Raw genomic sequence first — 18404 nt, 5'->3', positions numbered from 1 at the left:
GAAAATCCTGCTGATCTACTTACAAAAGGACTTCCCTCAGAGAGCTTTGCGCATTTTCGCAAGCAATTAGGTGTAGGATAGTACATCACTTCTCTACATCTCTTGTATATTAGCTTGTATAGTAGCTTCTCTCACACTTAAAGTACCACATTGGACTTTAAGTGGGAGGTTGTTGGGGTATAAAGCCCAATGTGGTCGCCTAGGTGAGTGGGCGGGCCGCCAGGTATGTACACATATTCTTTTGTAAAAAACCTAATAAGAACTCACTATGCTCTACACATTACAGTAGAGCGAGTTCACCATATCGTCGTGCTCTTCTTCTCGCACTCTCTCTCGCTTCACACTTCCGCTCGTACTCCTTCAGTACCAAGCGAATAGAGGCCCTTCAGTACTTCACTTTATAGGATAGCAACAGCGGGTCATAAAAAGGCGTTCGGCGCTTGTGCAAGATGTCATTATCAAGTGCCTTACTTTTTCGATGATAGTGACAATTTCACCAAAATGGTTTTCATGGACATTGTCAAAATGAGAAAAAGGTTTTTTCAACGTAACGTTAGCCTTCTTCCTATTGGCTAAGGAGCATTCTCTCACTAGAGCTAAAAGGCCCGAAAATGAGTCTATTTCTTTTCTAATGGTAGGCCATGGATGGCTTATCAGTGCTTCTTATGGTTGAAAATGAATGTTCAACAAGGGGGTTGGGCAATGATGGTGCAGCCAAAGTGTGTCGACCATAGTAGCAGGAAAATGCAGAGATATGTATGCTGACATGTGTAGGGCAGAGTGCTAAGGCAGGTGTGAAGGACCTAGGCAAGCAAGTAGTCACTGAAATGTATGCTTGATGGGGTTTTATAGGCCAAAATGGACCAAAAGGGTTGAAAGGTAGAGATCTCTGAAGTGCTTGATTTTTACTTTAGAATGTGGATCTTGAAATGATGTGCAAGCTAGTCTAGATGGCTCCTCAAAGAGAGCTATGGTGTGCAAGTTATGGTTGTCCAAAGTCAAAGTGGTTTGCAAATTCTTGACGAACAGCGTAGGTGGAACAGGTGGTCAAAGTTGGTATGAGTGCATGGACCTAAAGTGCTCATCATATGGTGAATGTTTATCTTTTTGGATTGGCAATCAGAGTCTTGTTACAAAGATATTGCCAATTTGCCCGTTAAAGCCTCACTGGGGGCCAGTTTGGCCACGTTAATTGGTGTGCCATCTCGAGTTTTCTTAGCCTCGCCAGGGTTTGTACGCAAAGTATGCGATAATTGTAGGCCATAGAAGTTAGCGGCATGTCAAACGGAGTTAAGACCGGCAAGGTATAGCAATTTGAAATTGGTGGCAGTTGTCAGCCGGAAGGAATCTTATGAGTTTTTCCATTTTGGAAATCTTGGATCGCGGGCCCAACAAAGTCCAAATGTGAAGGGGATTATGCAGGCTCAAGAGAGGGGGGGCTTTTGATCAGTTTTTACGGTTTGGCGATTGGAGTACCATGCAACAATTGGCAAGTAGTGGAAGTGAAAGGAAAAAAAAATTTGAAGTTTTTCAAGTGGAATTTTGACGGCCCTTGGAGGGGCGTTGAACTGTGGAGTGCCACATGGCTTCAACATAATCCCGAATGGGGAAGCTTGGAACTGAAGGGTGGAGTATAAGGGTTGGGGCGAGTAGGCCCTTGGTACCACGAGCAACGGAGAGAGAGCTCGTGGGGAGCACGACCTATGGCAGAGCCCTTTCGGACGAGACGATGGCGGCTCTCGGCGCGCGACAGAGACTTTTGACAACGACAGAGGAGGGCATCCTTGGGCGGAACACGCGGGCATTGGCATGGCAGAAGGCCCAGTTGGGAGTTGTTCACATGGCCATGGCCCTTGCGTTGCATTTATTCGACCGAATAATGCAATTTATATCGAATAACTCGTCATAATTCACGTATTATCGTAAAATGCGTGGTATTTTTGAATAATTTATAATCTATCGATTGATAAACTATCACTCGATACAATATCGATTGATAGTTTATCGATCGATGCAGTATTGATTGATACGCTAGATTTATATAAAAAACGCGCATCGTTGTTCGATACGTTTTTTTATCGATATCGATTTTGGAGCTTTCGAGTTGTCTACAGCTCACACTCTCTACCTCATACTCTCGAGACGCATTGTATTCTCTCTATATTTATGGCAATGAATTTGTTTTGGAGTTGCTAATTGATGACTTTGTTGAGAGTCAAGCAATGTCTTTTTATTTGATTGCCAAGCAATGTCCTCAATACTTATGTTTATACGGATTCTCTTCAATACTTTGCTACTAAATCAAAAAAGTGAGTTATATAGCTCAATAGGGAGCTACAGTGAGAAAAAGTGAGATACATTATCATGCAAAGATGTTTACATTTCGCCATATATCACAGGCACCATGTCATCAACCTCTTCATTGTCTGAACATTCTGTAGCCACTTCCCACTCCATCTCATCGTCGCTACATCTCTATTGTGCCACAGTTTCATGAGTTTGAAGCAATCCAAAGTGTACTTCGGTCGCACGTGTGGCTATCTTTGTGGGTGCATGAAGGAGACACATGTTACAAAAGACGTACACGAGGTCTGCGGCACAAGCAGGACTTAAGCGATTTCTGCGCTTTGAGTGCACAAAGTCATAAGAAGACCAATTGCGCTCACATCTACCACTAGATGCCGCGACCAAAAGCACCCTGTTCACCACGTGTTGTAACTCAACTACGTCTCCTCCATATTATTTCCACCATAGTGGGCCTGAAATCTTTTTTACGCTATTAAGAACCCAAGGATCTCTGAAAGTTCCTTCCCTATTGGCATAATCCACCCTCTGTTGGAATGCATCCATGCCAACGTCGCCTGGCAACAACTATGAGCAGACATTTTTAAAGTCTCTCATCACCTCTTTGTTGGAGGCTTGTCCGTTCATCTGGAACTTTGGATCCAAGACAAATGCACCACCATCCAATGATGTGTGCATTTGAGCCCATCGTTTTTCCACAAGATGCACGATCTGTGATCTCTCTCTCTTGCACTGTAGTGGTTGTATTCTTTGGTTTGATGCAACACCTTAGACATGATCCAATAAACCTTACCAATGACAAACTTATCTGTATCGACAATCCTTAGCAATTCCCCATAGGGCTTACTAACCCCAACAATTTTGTCAACGTTCTGCCAAAACAGAGGAGATTGCACCAAGGACACACATTTTTGAGCTGCTTCGCGATGGCTTGGATACTTGTTGAGCCAAGCCTCCCAACTGCGATCTGCAACAGTTTCTATAAGGGCCGCTCGCACTTCAATGAGATTATTCAAAACATAGTATGATGTAGCGAACCGTGTGGCACAGAAAGTTTGAAGTGCTTTTTTTAGAGACTTGGAGCGAAATAAAGCATATGTAAACTGATGTTCCTGTATAAACTTGACTATGTGTTTGGCGTCAATAAGAACCTGTTTTATGAACGATAATCTACCCATATCTTTTAGAAGTAAATTCAGGGTGTGAGTTGCACATCCAATCCATGTAATTTCTGAGTACTTTTCCATAATGGCTAAACCCTCTCCTTTGTAGTTTGAAGTATTATCTGTAATAATCGTTGTCACATTCTTCAATCCACCCAGTCGAGCAATAGCTCACTCATATACCTTTGTCAAGTAGAGAGATGTCTTCTCTTTCAATGAGGTATCAATGGCCTCCAAAAACATTGCATCTTTGGGATGAATTACCATGACATTAATCAATGTTTTTTTTTACAGCTGGTCCATCCGTAGAGGGCTATGGTACAGCCAAACACTAGAACAAAGTCAAGCATTGTTCGCCTGAGAATCGCTTCTGTGTTGCTCTTGACTTTGTCAACATACTCTGTTCGCATTTTATTATAATCATGATAGATGAATCTTTTTTTTGTAGTTGACATTAGGACATCTTTGAAAATAGGATTTCTTATGACATTAAATGGGATTCCACAAGCCATGAAGGATTGTGTCCACTTTAGATGCAATTCGAGCATGTCCTGTTGAGTGAATGTTTCCTGTAAAGTCCAAGGCGTACCGGCTCTGCTGGGTGTCTCGGGACTAGCATCTATCCCTCCTATGGCACCATTTGGAAAAGTGTAAGGACTTTGAAGTGTTCGGGTTGTTCCCATTGAAGGTCCTTGGTTAGCTCGCATGCCTTCTTGATCCACACTTACTTCTTCTATGTTGACAAATGACGCACCTGTCATACCCTTCTATCTCTTAGGAAGAAGTCCTGCCTGTTTGCGTTTCTTTACATACCCTGCAAAATGGACCCATATGTCGTTAAGTGGTGCTTCACATTCTTTCACATTGGGACTAGTTCCGAATAAATGTTCTTTGATGCAAGTTGTGGTGCCATGCCACTTATGCCCACAATGTTTGCATTCCAAAAACAAAACTGTTTTGCCTCTCTCTTTTTCCTCCACATACGACCACTCTTTTCCTCGCACCATGCTTTCTAACTTCAACAAAATATATCCTACAATCAATAGATACTCTATGATTATAATTTTTCACCATAATAGCGCAATGAGAAAGATAAAAGGTTATAGATATGATTTGCTAAATTAAAATGATGAATGAATAGTGTTAAGATAATATTTTAGGGAAGATCACCAATGGATATATCATTCTTGGCTACTAGATGGTAAAGAGCGTTTGCTCAAGACAACCTAGATGAGCAATGGAGTCATCTCACATTCCACTATCTATGTCTCTTGGAGGTAGGAGCTACTGCTCAAACACAACCAATCGATCCTAAAATAACTGAGGTCTCTAATTTCTATATCAACATACAGATAAGAGCATGAGCTCGATAACATCCATGTGACTCCCAAGTACTATGCATGACTAATATTCACTAGGAGGTAAGAGCTTTCGCTCGATCACAACCTAGTGAATTCTATAGGTAATCCACCATATTCACTTAGAGGTAAGATCATAAGCTCGATAACAACCAAGTGAATCCTACTTCATACCTTAAACCTCACTTGGAAGTAAGAGAATCATCTCATAACAACCAAGAGGCACTAAGTGGACCTATTCTATGCAACCAAGTGAATCCTACTTCATACCTTAAACCTCACTTGGAAGTAAGAGAATCGTCTCATAACAACGAAGAGACACTAAGTGGACCTATTCTATGTCTATATGGAGGTAAGAACATTTTTTCATGACAACCAAAAGACCCTACATGTATGTGTATATGCTCCAAAATGTATGAACTAACACTATTATTTGTGCACATATTATAGCTATGATAGGTTTTAACCATCAAACATCACTTTTAGTATCTATTCTAACACAAATAGAGCTAAGAGTATAGCTTCTAATGTTTAGAATTATACATTCTCACTATAGCTAGAAAAGTAGCTTCTAATGCATACAATTATTTATTTATATATTCTTAAACAAGTAGAGGTAAAAGTATAGTCTCTATTGCTTAGAGTAATTTATTTAATCTTAACAATAGAGTTAAAGAATAACTTCTATTGTTAAGAATTATAGGTGATTCAAATCTATATGATTATTTTATTTTTAATGTTTATACATTAAAAATAATATTTTCTTTAAAAATCAAAGATTTTTTAAGTTGACAACTCAACCTTTTTATGTCAGAGGTAATCTGACACTTTGGTGAAGGGAATTGTAGCTAAAACACGCAAATTTGAGCTTTATATACTACTACTATATGGATCAAAAACATATAGATCGATTTAAACTATCGATCAATAGTTTATCGATCGATATGTAAGCAATAAAATATCGTTTTGAAAAAAGATGACGTGGCAGCGAATAATACGCACGAATAAATCTTTAGAACATATTAATCGACCATTATTCACGAATAAAACAAATGTCGAATTAGGAATCATGCAACCCAGCATGGGCCAAAAGTTTTTTTGAAGAGAGAATTGGGGAGCACCGACGGTGCCATCGGGGCTCCAGTTAAGGGACGTGCATGCGATGGCTTGAGCTCAAGGAAGGCCAAAGATAAAAGCAGGTTTTCATCCAAAAGCAAGCTAAAGAAAGAGTTCGATAAAAAAAGAGAGGGGTTGCCCATGCCCATATACGACCAAAATATTTGCAATTTGGGGAGAGTCTTTTGGGGCCAACAAGGGCTCCAAAAATAGGGTTTTTTGCTCACGTTCTCAATGAGGAGGGCGGAGAAGAAGTCGAGGACTGCCAAGGTGTTTTTTTTTCGTGCTCGTCGAGGCTTTGACGACGGAGCTTGTTGTATATGGTTGTTTTGAGCAAAGTGAATCCATCATTGCCATGATTCTATGTCGATTCCTCGTTCTCTTCTCTGCTTCTGTACATGCGTTTTTCGGTGTGTGTTTGGAGGTGTGCCCCCCCCCCCCCCCCCCCCCCCCCCCCCCGAGGGTGTGTTGTGCAAAGAGAGAGAGAGAGAGAGAGAGAGAGAGAGAGAGAGAGAGAGAGGTGCTATGTGTGTTGAAGGCTATGAATTGAGTAGTGTGGAGTGAGTGGGTTTGTTTGCAGTGTGGCAACGAGTGTGTGCATCAAGTTGTGTGCAAATAGTGGTTTGCTTGCCAATTGGTGGTGTTGTGAGACTGCTTTTTAGTGGGTAGGGGTGCTACGGAAGTTGGGCTATGGAGAGGAATTTTGTGTGTGCTGGGTGTGTTTCCTTTTTCCCCTCAACAATGTCAACAATCAGTGCAAATCGCAGAATGTCTGTACAGTAGTACCACATCATCATCTCCACTTGAGATGGGGTCCTAGCTTTAATTTTATTCCCTTGTGTCCCCTTAGGCCTTCTCGGACAAGATCTCATAAGTTGAAACAACTTATTAAATTTTTGGTCTTTAATTTTAAGCCTCTCTGCTAGGCTCTACAAGTTGGTAACACTGCAACTTTCAGTAGGCCCATCTTTGTCCAAAGTCTCTCCTTTAGGTCATGCCACATCATCACTTTGTGACATACACCCCCTTGAAAGAAATGTAATCGCCCTCGATTATGCCTGCAAAACCAACATAAGCAAGACACTAGTTCAATACACACTAATTCTAAGGACCAATGCACTAGACCACATATATCTAGTACTTGTATGAAGATGACAGTGATTGAACATTCACAAGACATTCACATCATTATCCTCGTCGAGATCTTTGATGAGAATCATGATCATCATAATGTAATTAGCAATCACATCAAGATCTCACCAATCCCTAATGGATTCGGGATTGACTAAATCTTGTTACTATCATATCCACATCACCCTCTGGTGAACAAGAACGAAATGCTGCAATTATTTCTTCTTTCAAACATGCACTCAAACACCACACAAATTGAGAGAGCACATATATCAAATTCATTTAAGGAATTCCCATTTCAAAGTACTTCTTTTCATAAAGACATACAGCAGAATACTATCAGCCATAAAGACGTTTTCTTGTTACTATCATATCCACATCACCCCTTTGGTAAACAAGACCGAAATGTTGCCATCATTTCATCTTTCAAACATGCACTCAAACACCACACACATGAGAGAGCATATATATCAAATTCATTTAAGGAATTCCCATTTCAAAGTACTTCTTTTCATAAAGACAACAGAATACTATCAGGCCATGTATCAAATTCATTTAAGGAATTCCCATTTCAAAGTACTTCTTTTCATAAAGTCATACAACAGAATACTATCAGCCCGTCAATACCCTTGAAATCTCAAAAGAAATCAGTGGCTTTAATCGATCTAGGTGTCTGTGGCAAAGGAGCGGAGTAACTCCACTCTTGTGCTATCTACACCGCACAAGAGGTCTTTTACACTTAGTTCACATAAACGTCGATAGTTATTATCTTAAGTATTACTTAGATAGCACACATGTCTATACGACATGATGAAGATTAAAGACCTAAGGTACACAAGGCTAAATAATAATTTATCTATTTACAATCAACTTACTTAAGGCTCATCATTTGTGAATCCACTACAAGTTATTCTTACCAAGTAGTTTTCTACAATCACACTTTAAGAAAAAAAAATGAGATCTTACAATTGAATTGGAATTTTAATGTCCACCGCTATCAACAATAACTTCAAGTGCTTCAATCTTCTAGTAGTGTGAAGGTTGTTGGGAAGTATATCAATGTAAATTTGTAATAGCTTTGGAATGTAGCACATGAAGTTGGCTTGGTTCTACATAATTGGACCCTCTTTAAGCCACATGAATGTTGCAAATTTTAGATTTGACATAAAAGACCATACCAATTATTGCCTTCAAACCATTTACAAATGAGTGAATTTTCCATGAAAATTGCTTTTTTTTCACTCACACACGAGAACCAATAGAACAAGGTCTTTTACAATTAGTTCACATAATCGTCGATAGCTATTATCTTAAGTATTACTTAGATAGCATACATGTCTATATGACATAATGTACCTTGGATTTAGATAATTAACATGCTTTACTTTAGGCATGCTCAAATGCATGAAACTTGTATATCGGACCGACGTAAAAATAGTATCTACAATTTTTTTTCTAGGCCTCTGTATTTTTTCTTAAAATAAGGGTACATATTCTTCAAAAACATCACATGAAGCTATATGAGAGTACTCTTTATGGGTCCAATTATTTAACATGGTAGACTCCACAATTTGAGAGGAGAATGTTTACACACACTATTATTAGTGTTTAAGCGGTTCTCAAGAGGATGTTTTGAGATTTTTTAGATACACCTCGGACTTTAATAATCTCTCAAAACTTGTCTTGTTTTGGTACCAAACTAGTGTTAATCCACTAGCATAGTGGACATAAGTGCTATTAGCATAGAATGAACACCACTATTATGCTACGGTTTTGCAATTGATGGAGGTCCCGTAGATGAGGTAAATCACCTCCTAATTGAACAATGAATAATTCAACAGAAAGATCTCCCTCACAAATTCACCCACATAATTTTTTCATAAGAAACGTTCCAAATGATGGCATCATACCCCATAGAAATCACAAAAAGAATAAATCACATTTTATTCTTCAAAAAAAAAAATGGTAGTATAATAAGTGTGGCCGTGAACTAGTGCATTGCATGTTATTGACATTTTCAGAGATGGAATAATAAATGCACCATTAACAAAGTTAGCAAAATGATGAGGAACATGTTGTACTGCATGCAACGTTAGGAACACTAAATGTTGTTTCTAGGGGTTAGTCAACAACCAAGACATGAGAGAGAGAGAGAGAGAGAGAGAGAGAGAGAGAGAGAGAGGAGGAGGAGGAGAAGAAGTGAAATTTTAACGTTGTAGAAACAACCCTAAGAAACGTCAAATATTTGGCCAATGAATCTTGAACTCAAGACTTGATAACCCATCTACCCTACTAGGGTGATAGAAAGGTAATTTGAGCTTCCTCTTCTTATTCACACACACACACACAAAATCCCAAGAGACCTCAAAGATCTATCGGATGAGTCTTGAATTGAAGAACTTATACTTTAATATACATTTCAATTCCATTTGAAGTATAAGTTCTTCAATTCAAGACTCATCCGATAGATCTTTGAGGTCTCTTGGGATTCGCATGCATATATATATATATATATATATATATATATATATATATATATATATATATATATATATATATAGAGAGAGAGAGAGAGAGAGAGAGAGAGAGAGAGAGGGGGGGGGGGGGGGGGGGGGGGGGATATGATAAACTTGACACAATTAGGAGAGAATGATGATTGATTACCATAATATCTACACTCAGAAGCAAGAAGCACAATAGAGTGCTAATGGCATTAACGCAATGTAGTGCACATACTACATGTAGATGCTAATTCATAGGAATCTTGCTCCTCATATGCTTGACTAAATGTAAGCTAGGTGAGGGAGAAGAAGCTTGAACTTAAAGGCAAATGTAGAGTGGATCTATAAAGATTGGTATATCTAAAATCTAAGAAGGGCGTCACTAGAATAAGGGGAACTCTAGACAAAGTGGGGAATTTTTGGAGTCCTCCAAAGGCCACCTAATGAAAATCCCACACCTCAAATGACCAACTCCAAATCAACATACAGGACTTTATGACTTCAAAAATTAGAGTGTCCCCATAAATAGTGACTCAGAAAAAGTCTTTGCATATAACCACCAAACCTATTTCCTTTTTTTTAATAAACATTATTATAAAGCACAAAGAACACACTATTTGAAAAGAACTAACATCAACCTACTTTAAAAAAACTGATCCCAGATTTGACTTTAAAAAGTCTTGCCACAATTTCTTGCATGATAAACATGCCTTAGAGAGGAACAGAGACCATTCTCTTGTGTATTTTTAGCTTTCAAAGGGCCATGTGAGTTTCTCTTGTTTTGGAATGCCAATGTGATTCTTCACCTTGCTTGAATGGTAGAAACACTTGAGGCTTTATTTCCATGAAAATTACTAAAAAGAATGAGGCGTCCGTCTCGGACATAGGCACCGGCTTTCCCTGCATTGTGTGTGTGTGTGTGTGTGTGTGTGTGTGTGTAGAGAGAGAGAGAGAGAGAGGACTTAAAAAATTTCAAGTGTAGTTCATGGTACAAGAGCACAAGCTCCCTTGGCACACACCCTCCCTTTCTATCGACAGGCAAATGCCCAAAAGAGGTGACATAATTGTTGCCTCTCGTATGTCGACATCAAAATACCTAGTGGAATACCTCAAAACACCTCAAAGCATGACAAATTCAACTCAATTGGCAAATGTACAACAGGAGATCGGGATAAACAAGGCTCTTTGTCTCCATCCCATGTCCACACCTGCCATCCAGGCTTCAGTACATTTTTATCTGGCTTTGCTTGCAATAGGGGGATAAAAATGCACTCCTTGAGAGTGGACCCATGCAGGTTCATGAACTAGTTGAGAGTTTTGCCTTGCATCTAGAGCACTTTTGTTTTGTGCGAGAAAAGTACAACTACAAAGAAGAGACATGGCTATGGTGCACTTACAAGACCATTAAATGCAGGAAGAGGAACAAGGCTATTGTTACAACATTGAGAACAAAGAAAGGGACATTTCCATGCCCTGTGCTGTTGCTTGGGGAAGGGCCAGGAATGGACAAGGAAGGTGCTGGAGAAGGGGATGGCGTAATGGCTGCTGGAGCGAAGGGAACAACCGCATTCGCAGGAAGCCTTGCATCACAAGTGAAGCCGCATGCCTTGGGGTCGGTCACTTTGAAAACCCCCATCTGACTTAATACATAGAGGTTGTTCCCATTATCCTCCCCAAAAGAGAACACATACAGGAAATTGGGAGTAGGAATATTCTCTGATTGCCTACATTCCATCGTTGAATTGCTCGAGCAAGTGAAATTTACCCTCTCTGTTGTATAATTTCCACTGCCCGCCGGCGTCTCTAGTGCTGCCCACATTGCACTGCCATAGAGGTCTGCATACACATACCTGCAAAAGATAGGAGAATGATTTTAATTACTTCATCATTTCCTTCTGCATAGCCTAAAAGAACAGAGAAAGTAAGTGATACTTCATGCCGAGTGAAAAAGGTTATGTAATGGGTCCACAGCTTCTCTCATCAGTGCCCAATAATGGGTGTAGAACTAGGTACCAATATATGCTCTCTCTCTCTCTCTCTCTCTCTCTCTCTCTCTCTCTCTCTCTCACACACACACACACACAGAGCCAATGCTAGCACCTGCAACACCCCAACGCACCGGTTTCACGCACATAGCAAGCAACAAATCCAAGAAGCAAGTGCGTGCAGGTAGCTTGCAGAGCTGAGGCAGCCCGAGTCTTCTCACGCAAGATGAGCCAGACCTCAATCACGCAGGAAATTACAGCCTCTGTGCTATTCTTTCACAACAGCAACATCTGCGTCAAAAAATTGCAGATTTCGTGCACAAAAGCTTCAAAATTTTTGGGGCTTTTCATATATAAGTAAAATTTCACTCAGCTGAGTCAATTTCATTGACGTTCGAACCAGGGGGGGGCTTTTGCAAACTTTGTCGAAATTTTGCAATATTTGTCCGCATTTAGCTCTTGGGATCATGTAGTAATGCAATTGGGTAGATTGGTCATTAAAGTTTTGGAGCATTTGCTGAAATTGTGGATTTTGACAAAATTGATGCGTGTAGTACATTTTGGGGACAACTGTAAAATTCTATGCTATAAACTATGGCTTTATCTCCCACTTGTGAGAATTTGGAGAAATTGCAGAGATTCTTTGTTGTTTCATGTGTCAAAATCGATACAAATGTATGCATAGCATGTGTTGGGTAACTCTCATCAAGTTAATATATTGCTGAATATTTATGTTGCAGCTTTTTTAGAGAGATCGTTTGTAGATTTGGGCTTGTTGCAAATGTATTTTTGGTGATATTGTTGAAGTGGGAGTCACTCGACAATGATGTATGCGTGTTATGTATGCTGAAATTTCAGCTTTCTCTACTGAAAATGATCACATTTACTATTATATATGCATTTCGTCACGTGCGCACTACACTTGCGCCACGTGGACAAGCTTCTTCTACAGTCTAGCTTCACTCTTAGTTAGCTTAGGATCTAACCTGGCATTTTGTGAGCCTCTAGAAGGATGTGCATGATCAATCAGGTCATACTTGCATACCCTTACTTGCACAGTTAAGTCACTTAAGCATATAGGCGTATGAAGAGTCACTCAGGTCATTTATTAATAAGTGACTTAAACATGACATTTATTGAAAGGAGGTAAGAGAAATGGCTAAAGGACCCATAAAAGAAGCCCTTTGGGCACTAGAGAAGGCAGAAGAGGCAAGAATCCAACAGTACCAAAGCACCCCGCAATACCAAGCACCAAGTACCCAGCATTTCCCAAAGGGGATTAGTAACAAAAGCGTCTGCCCTAGGAGCCTGGGTGCATAGTCTCGGTCGTTCTTCTCGTGCATTTTTTTGGGGTGTGAGAGAACGGCCGAGAGTGCCCAAACCTGACTCCTAAAACAAAAAACACCAAGTACCGAGCATTTCCCAGCCCTTCTCATCAGCCCTTTAGCACCAGCGATTTCAGCATGGAGCATCTCAGAATTCAGCCAACAGTGGAGCGTTTTCAGCATGCAGATTTCAACCCCTTCATTTCCTAGTTAACTGCAAATCAGAGCCATCAGTCCCTAGCATTTTCAGCATTCAGCCATAGCCTCGTCGTCATCGTCATCGTCATCGACACAGCACTAAGCATCTCCAGCATAGTACCAAGCACCAAGTACCTACAACCAGCACTTAGCCTCTCAAGTACCAAGCATCCACCGCAATATCCAGTTCTTAGCCTCAACAGTACCCAACATCAAGTACCCATTAGCATCTCAGTATCTAGATCATTGTTTCAGCATTGTGCAAGTAATAAAGCAATTACTTGCTCTGGCAACAAAGCAAGGGGGCCCTTGAGGGTAGTTGGGACCCAACACCCCGCGTCATCTCTCTTTTCTTTCTCTTGTGTCTCTCTCTTTCATTTAGTTCAGTTCAATTCTTTCAAGTGAAGTAAAGTGTCCTTTGTGTTTGTACGGAGTACTAGATCCGAACTAATCCTTAAACACTTCCGCTGCGAATCTAACATTCTATACATAAACACAAGGTTACTTTACTTCACTTCAAAGTACTGAATTAAACTGAATGAAAGAGAGAGTAACAAATTGCTGACGTGTCAAAGCCTAAAGATGGAGTCAACTTACAAAAGCCGGCCGAGGGGCCTAAACCCTAACAAGAACAAGTAACAGAAGAAGAAGTCCTACCAACTTATGGGGACCCCGTTCGATGGGGCCCCAAGTGACATAAAGGATTAAAATAAAGCAGGATCCGGACACATGCCAAAACTGATGACGTGGCAGATTCCCGAAAATTGCACTGGCATGATGACGTGGCAAGCTGTACGGATTTCCGCGTTTTGCGCTGGCTGTTGACGTGACAAGATGTACAAATTTCTGTAAATTACGCTGGCAGCTTTTGGCATTGCTTTTTGGAACAGAAGCTTTTGAGTTTTAAAGGCTTTTTACTGTAAACTGCTTTTCAGGCCAAGGGCCTTCAAATATGAGGCTAGGGCTCATTCTATGGCATGCTTCTTGGAGAAGGTGCAGAGTCTGGAGTATCGGCTTGTACTGTGTTGATGTAATATAAAGGAATACCGAAAGGGGCCCCAAGGTTTGAGGCCAATACTCTCTAGGGTGGAATTCTGCCACTCCGTGTCGCGTGTCGTCTCTCTCTTTCAGTTCAAGTGTTATTGAAGTGCTAAAAGTCTGCTCAATCTGTTCTTTTCTATTGGCATGTGGTGTCCATCTTGTGACAGAGAGACGCATAGAGAGAGAGAGAGAGAGAGAGAGAGAGAGAGAGAGCATGTCGAGTCCCAACCAACCTCAAGGGCCCCCTTGCTTTGTTGCAACAGCAAGTACTTACTTTATTACTAGCACAAATGCTGATACGATGACTAAATGTTGAGATGTTGAGATGTTAAGATGCTAATGGGTACTTGATGCTACTGATATTGAGTACTACTGAAGTGCTGAAGGGGTATTGTGGTAGGTGCTTGGTACTTGATAGGCTAACTGTAGGGAACTTTGGTGCTTGGTATTGTGGGTACTTGGTGTTGGTGGTGCTTGGTACTGTGACGACGACGACAACGAGGCTGTGGGCTGATCTGCTATCGCCAAGGACGGCGATGGCTGAAAAACTGAAAACGTTGGTCTTGCTGGCTGATCTGAAAACACTGCTGCTCTGCAAGGGCTGATCGCTCAATTCACGGTGCTTAGGACTGAAAAATGTTGGCTTTTCTGGGCTAAAAACGTTGATGAGAAAAGGTTGGAAACGCTGACTGTTGACCCGTGAGCACTAAAGGCTGCAAAATCTACTTATGATGCCTCTTCTGCTTCTCCTAGCGTCCAAATAGCCCCCTTTATAGGTGGAGAAGGCTGGGTCGAGCACCACCAAAACAGCCCATGATTTGGAATGCAAAAGTCACTTATTAATAATTAAAATGCTAAGACCTACTTTTAATAAATGTCATGTCAAAGTCACTTATTAAATTAAGACTTAAGTGAATATTCATATGCCTATATGCTTAAGTGACTTAAATGTGCAAGTGAGGGTATGCAACTATGACCTGCCTGATCAAGCAAGTCCTTCTAGAGGCTCACAAAATGCCAGGCTAGATCCTAAGCTAACTAAGACTGATGCTAGATTGTAGCAAAAGCTTGTCCACGTGGCACAAGTGTAGTGCCCACGTGACACATTTGGGGCATATTGGTCGTGATCCTTGCTCTTAATCTTGCTATGAAATTGGACTGTATTTGGCGAATATTCAGCTAGTTATTTACTGTCATAAATTGCAATATTTGTATCTTTAGTGCATTCCTAAAATATAGCTACTAATGCTTCCACCAGCAAGGACACAAAATCCCTTCTTGAAATCAAGAGGTTTGATAGCACTGACTTTGATCTATGGAAGGACACAATGGAAGGCATTTTGTTTCTCAAGGATTGCAATGATGCACTCTTGGAATGCAACCAGTAAAGGCAAGAACAGAAGTAGAAGCAAGGGCAAACAATAGGATGTGACTTGCTATCAATGTGGGCGTAAAGGGCATAAAAAAGCTCGATTGCCAATACTACAAGAAAGAGCGAGAGAAGAAGAGATGATGACAGCTCTTCCTCAAAAGAAAATGTTGCATCTAGTGTGGTCATGGAAGAGCTTCTTGACACTAAAGAAGTGCTTGTTGCAGCCTCATGCATCAATGGAGATGTTATGGGAGCAGCAGATGATATGCACATCACCAAAAGGGAAATGATTGATGCTTTACTTTCAGCTCATGTTGGGTTGCCCCAATCTTGGATAGTGGATAGCGGTGCCTCTTTTCACGTTCCTCCCTCTTTGGAATCGTTTTGTTTTTACACTGTAGATTGCCTACACAAAGTCTACTTGGGCAACAGCTATGCATGTGAGATAGAGGGTGTGGGCACCATTCACTTGGCTCTCAAAAATGGCCAAGAGCTGGTCTTGCAGGACGTGAGATATGTTTCTGGCATCAAGAAAAGTTTTCTATCTATGGGGCAGTTGGATGCAAAAGGTTATTTCACTACTTGTGGCGGTGGGTGTTGGAAAGTACACAGGGGTTCTATGCTAATCGTAGGCAAGCATAAGAGCATTGTCAATACAGAGCGCAGTATGTCAATACAGAGCGCAGTATGACTGGCTAAGAAATCCATGTTCCATACTCGTACCAAACACAAATGTACGGTACCATTTCATTCGACAAGTCTTGGATGATGGTCATGTCACACCGCCTAAAATTAAAACCCAAGATAACCCTGCAGTGTTCTCACTAAGAGTCTTGCAAAGGCTCAGCATGAACATTGCATCCAGTTAGTGGGAGTTGGTTAGCTTAAAGGTACCACTTCGGGCCTTTAAGTGGGAGGTTGTTGGGTGTAAAGGCCCTCACCCCATGTATAAACTCACACAACCCCACACAAGGTGTGAACACACCCTTATGTACTCTAAAAGCATATAAAATACGTTCTTTAATTTTTTAGTATACTATCGAAAGTACACGCAACCTCTCTCACTCTCTCTCTCTCTCTCACACACACACACACACAGAGCCAACGCTAGCACTTGCAACACCCCAACGCACCTACATTGTCTGGTTGGGAGAAGTTTTGTACAACTAGAGAAAGGACCACCATTATAGAGGTGAGGTCACCCTTCCATCTACAGTGAGGTAATGTGATTTTTCCGCTTCGACCTAGCAGAGAATCCTAACCCTAAAGCCTGTTATAACAAATTCTAATTTGAACATAAAATTGCCATTTCAATGCGTGTGCACTCTTTCAGCCGTCATAGTGTAGGGAGCGATGCATCGATCAAGCCAAGGCTAAAAATATTGATTTTCAGAACAAGAAGATTGAAAGCCATAGAAAACAATATGTGATAAGAGGAGACATGGGAGCAAGGTGCTTCCTGTTGCAAGAAGAGAGCGCATATAGACCGAGGCTTCTCTTCTCCCAGATTGGAAATCAGTGGATGCATTGCTAAGTGGCAAGACTTTTAAAAGTCACTTCCTCTAGCAGTTGTGCCTCCAAAACATCCGCATCCATTCCATCATCTCTAGATGTGGTACCCCAAAAAAGGATACAGATTTCCACCACAACCAAACTAGAAGAGGCAAGAGGAACCATTGATTATGCCAAAGGATCGAAAAACCCTTGTGTGCTGGTGCCTCCAAATTATCCGGATCCATTCCATCATCTTTGGATGTGGTACCCCACTTGAGTGAGCAAGGGGGTCTTTTCATGGGATTGACAATGATTATAAGCGGCTGGGGTGGCCATGTACTTGTGTTTGGGGGGGGGGGCAGTGAGTGCGTGCTCGTGCAGTTGTGTGCGAACGTGTAGTGTGTGTAAAAGTGGCTAATGGAGTGGTTGTTATGTAGGAAGCATGTAAAAGTGAGGGTGAGTGAGTAAGCTATGTGGGCGGCACAGGCTGATAGGGAAGGTGGCCACCAAACGGGCGGGCTGATCTCTCTCTCTCTCTCTCTCTCTCTCTCTCTCTCTCTCTCTCTCTCTCTCTCTCCAAGAAAATAGGCTGATTCTAATACTTGAAAATCTCCCAGAACGCCCCCAAATGATGCCTACTATGAGAGCAAGGACATCATTATATACAAAGCAGGCATGTAGGCATCAAACAGAAAACTGTAAAATGAGATACAACTAGGCACATGGCCAAACGGGAAAGATTGAATAACGAGGTTAAAAAACTCTCCTAAAGAGAGTAAAAAATGCCCTCCTAAGCGAAATGGAGAGAGGATGGCAGTAGCCTCTGATAGATCAGCACTTCGACCAATAGCCCATTCAGAAACTTTAAATCAAGAAACAGAGCCACCAACAGTGAAGATGACGGTGAGCAGCTACGAGAAGCTCGGTGTCAGGCAAAGCTCGCCAACTGGTAAAATCTGACAACAAATAGTAATGGACAAACAGAAGGGAGAAAGCAGTTGGGGACGAAGGTGAGGGTGAAAAGGCAACTAACATCACCAAGAGACTTCGGCAGGATGGCACAAGGTGGGTAACAAAGCACTACACCGGAGCAGACAAGGAGCTTTCATCCAGAAGAGCGAGCATCCACTTGCTGACCGTGGCGCTTGAAGACCATAAGTGAAGAGGGAACTCTAGGGAGACAGTGCAGGAAGCTCTGAAAACTACGTCCAAGTGAAAATCATTTGAAGAGTCCTAGGAGAGCGAGGAGAGAGAAGAGAAGCTTTTCGACCACCAAAGAAGCCACAACCAGCAAGTCACAACAGCAAGCAAAGCCAAAACAACAAAATCCCCAAAAACCCCACCCAAAAGAGAATGAAAACAAACAAACAAACAAACAAAAAACAAAAGCAATAGACAGGAAAAAACAAGAACAAT

At 41.2% G+C, this 18404-nt stretch overlaps 1 protein-coding gene and 1 pseudogene across 1 annotated transcript in view; both read right to left on the bottom strand.

Annotated features, from left to right (window-relative positions):
* Positions 1-2376: 2376 nt before the first annotated feature.
* LOC147420557 (uncharacterized) lies at positions 2377-4228 on the bottom strand (annotated as a pseudogene).
* A 6470-nt stretch (positions 4229-10698) lies between these two features.
* LOC147420556 (HIPL1 protein) overlaps positions 10699-18404 on the bottom strand; it is a 42299-nt gene continuing 34593 nt past the window's right edge. Inside the window, exon 7 of the mRNA XM_086503900.1 lies at positions 10699-11423. Within this exon, the coding sequence (XP_086360026.1) occupies positions 10967-11423 (457 nt within the window). The 3' untranslated portion in view covers positions 10699-10966. The remainder of the gene's footprint in view (positions 11424-18404) is intronic.

This window comes from Adiantum capillus-veneris, chromosome 28, assembly GCF_014529385.1.
Source record: "Adiantum capillus-veneris isolate H3 chromosome 28, ASM1452938v2, whole genome shotgun sequence".
NCBI lineage: Eukaryota > Viridiplantae > Streptophyta > Polypodiopsida > Polypodiales > Pteridaceae > Adiantum > Adiantum capillus-veneris.
This window is presented reverse-complemented; position numbering and strand designations above follow the sequence as displayed.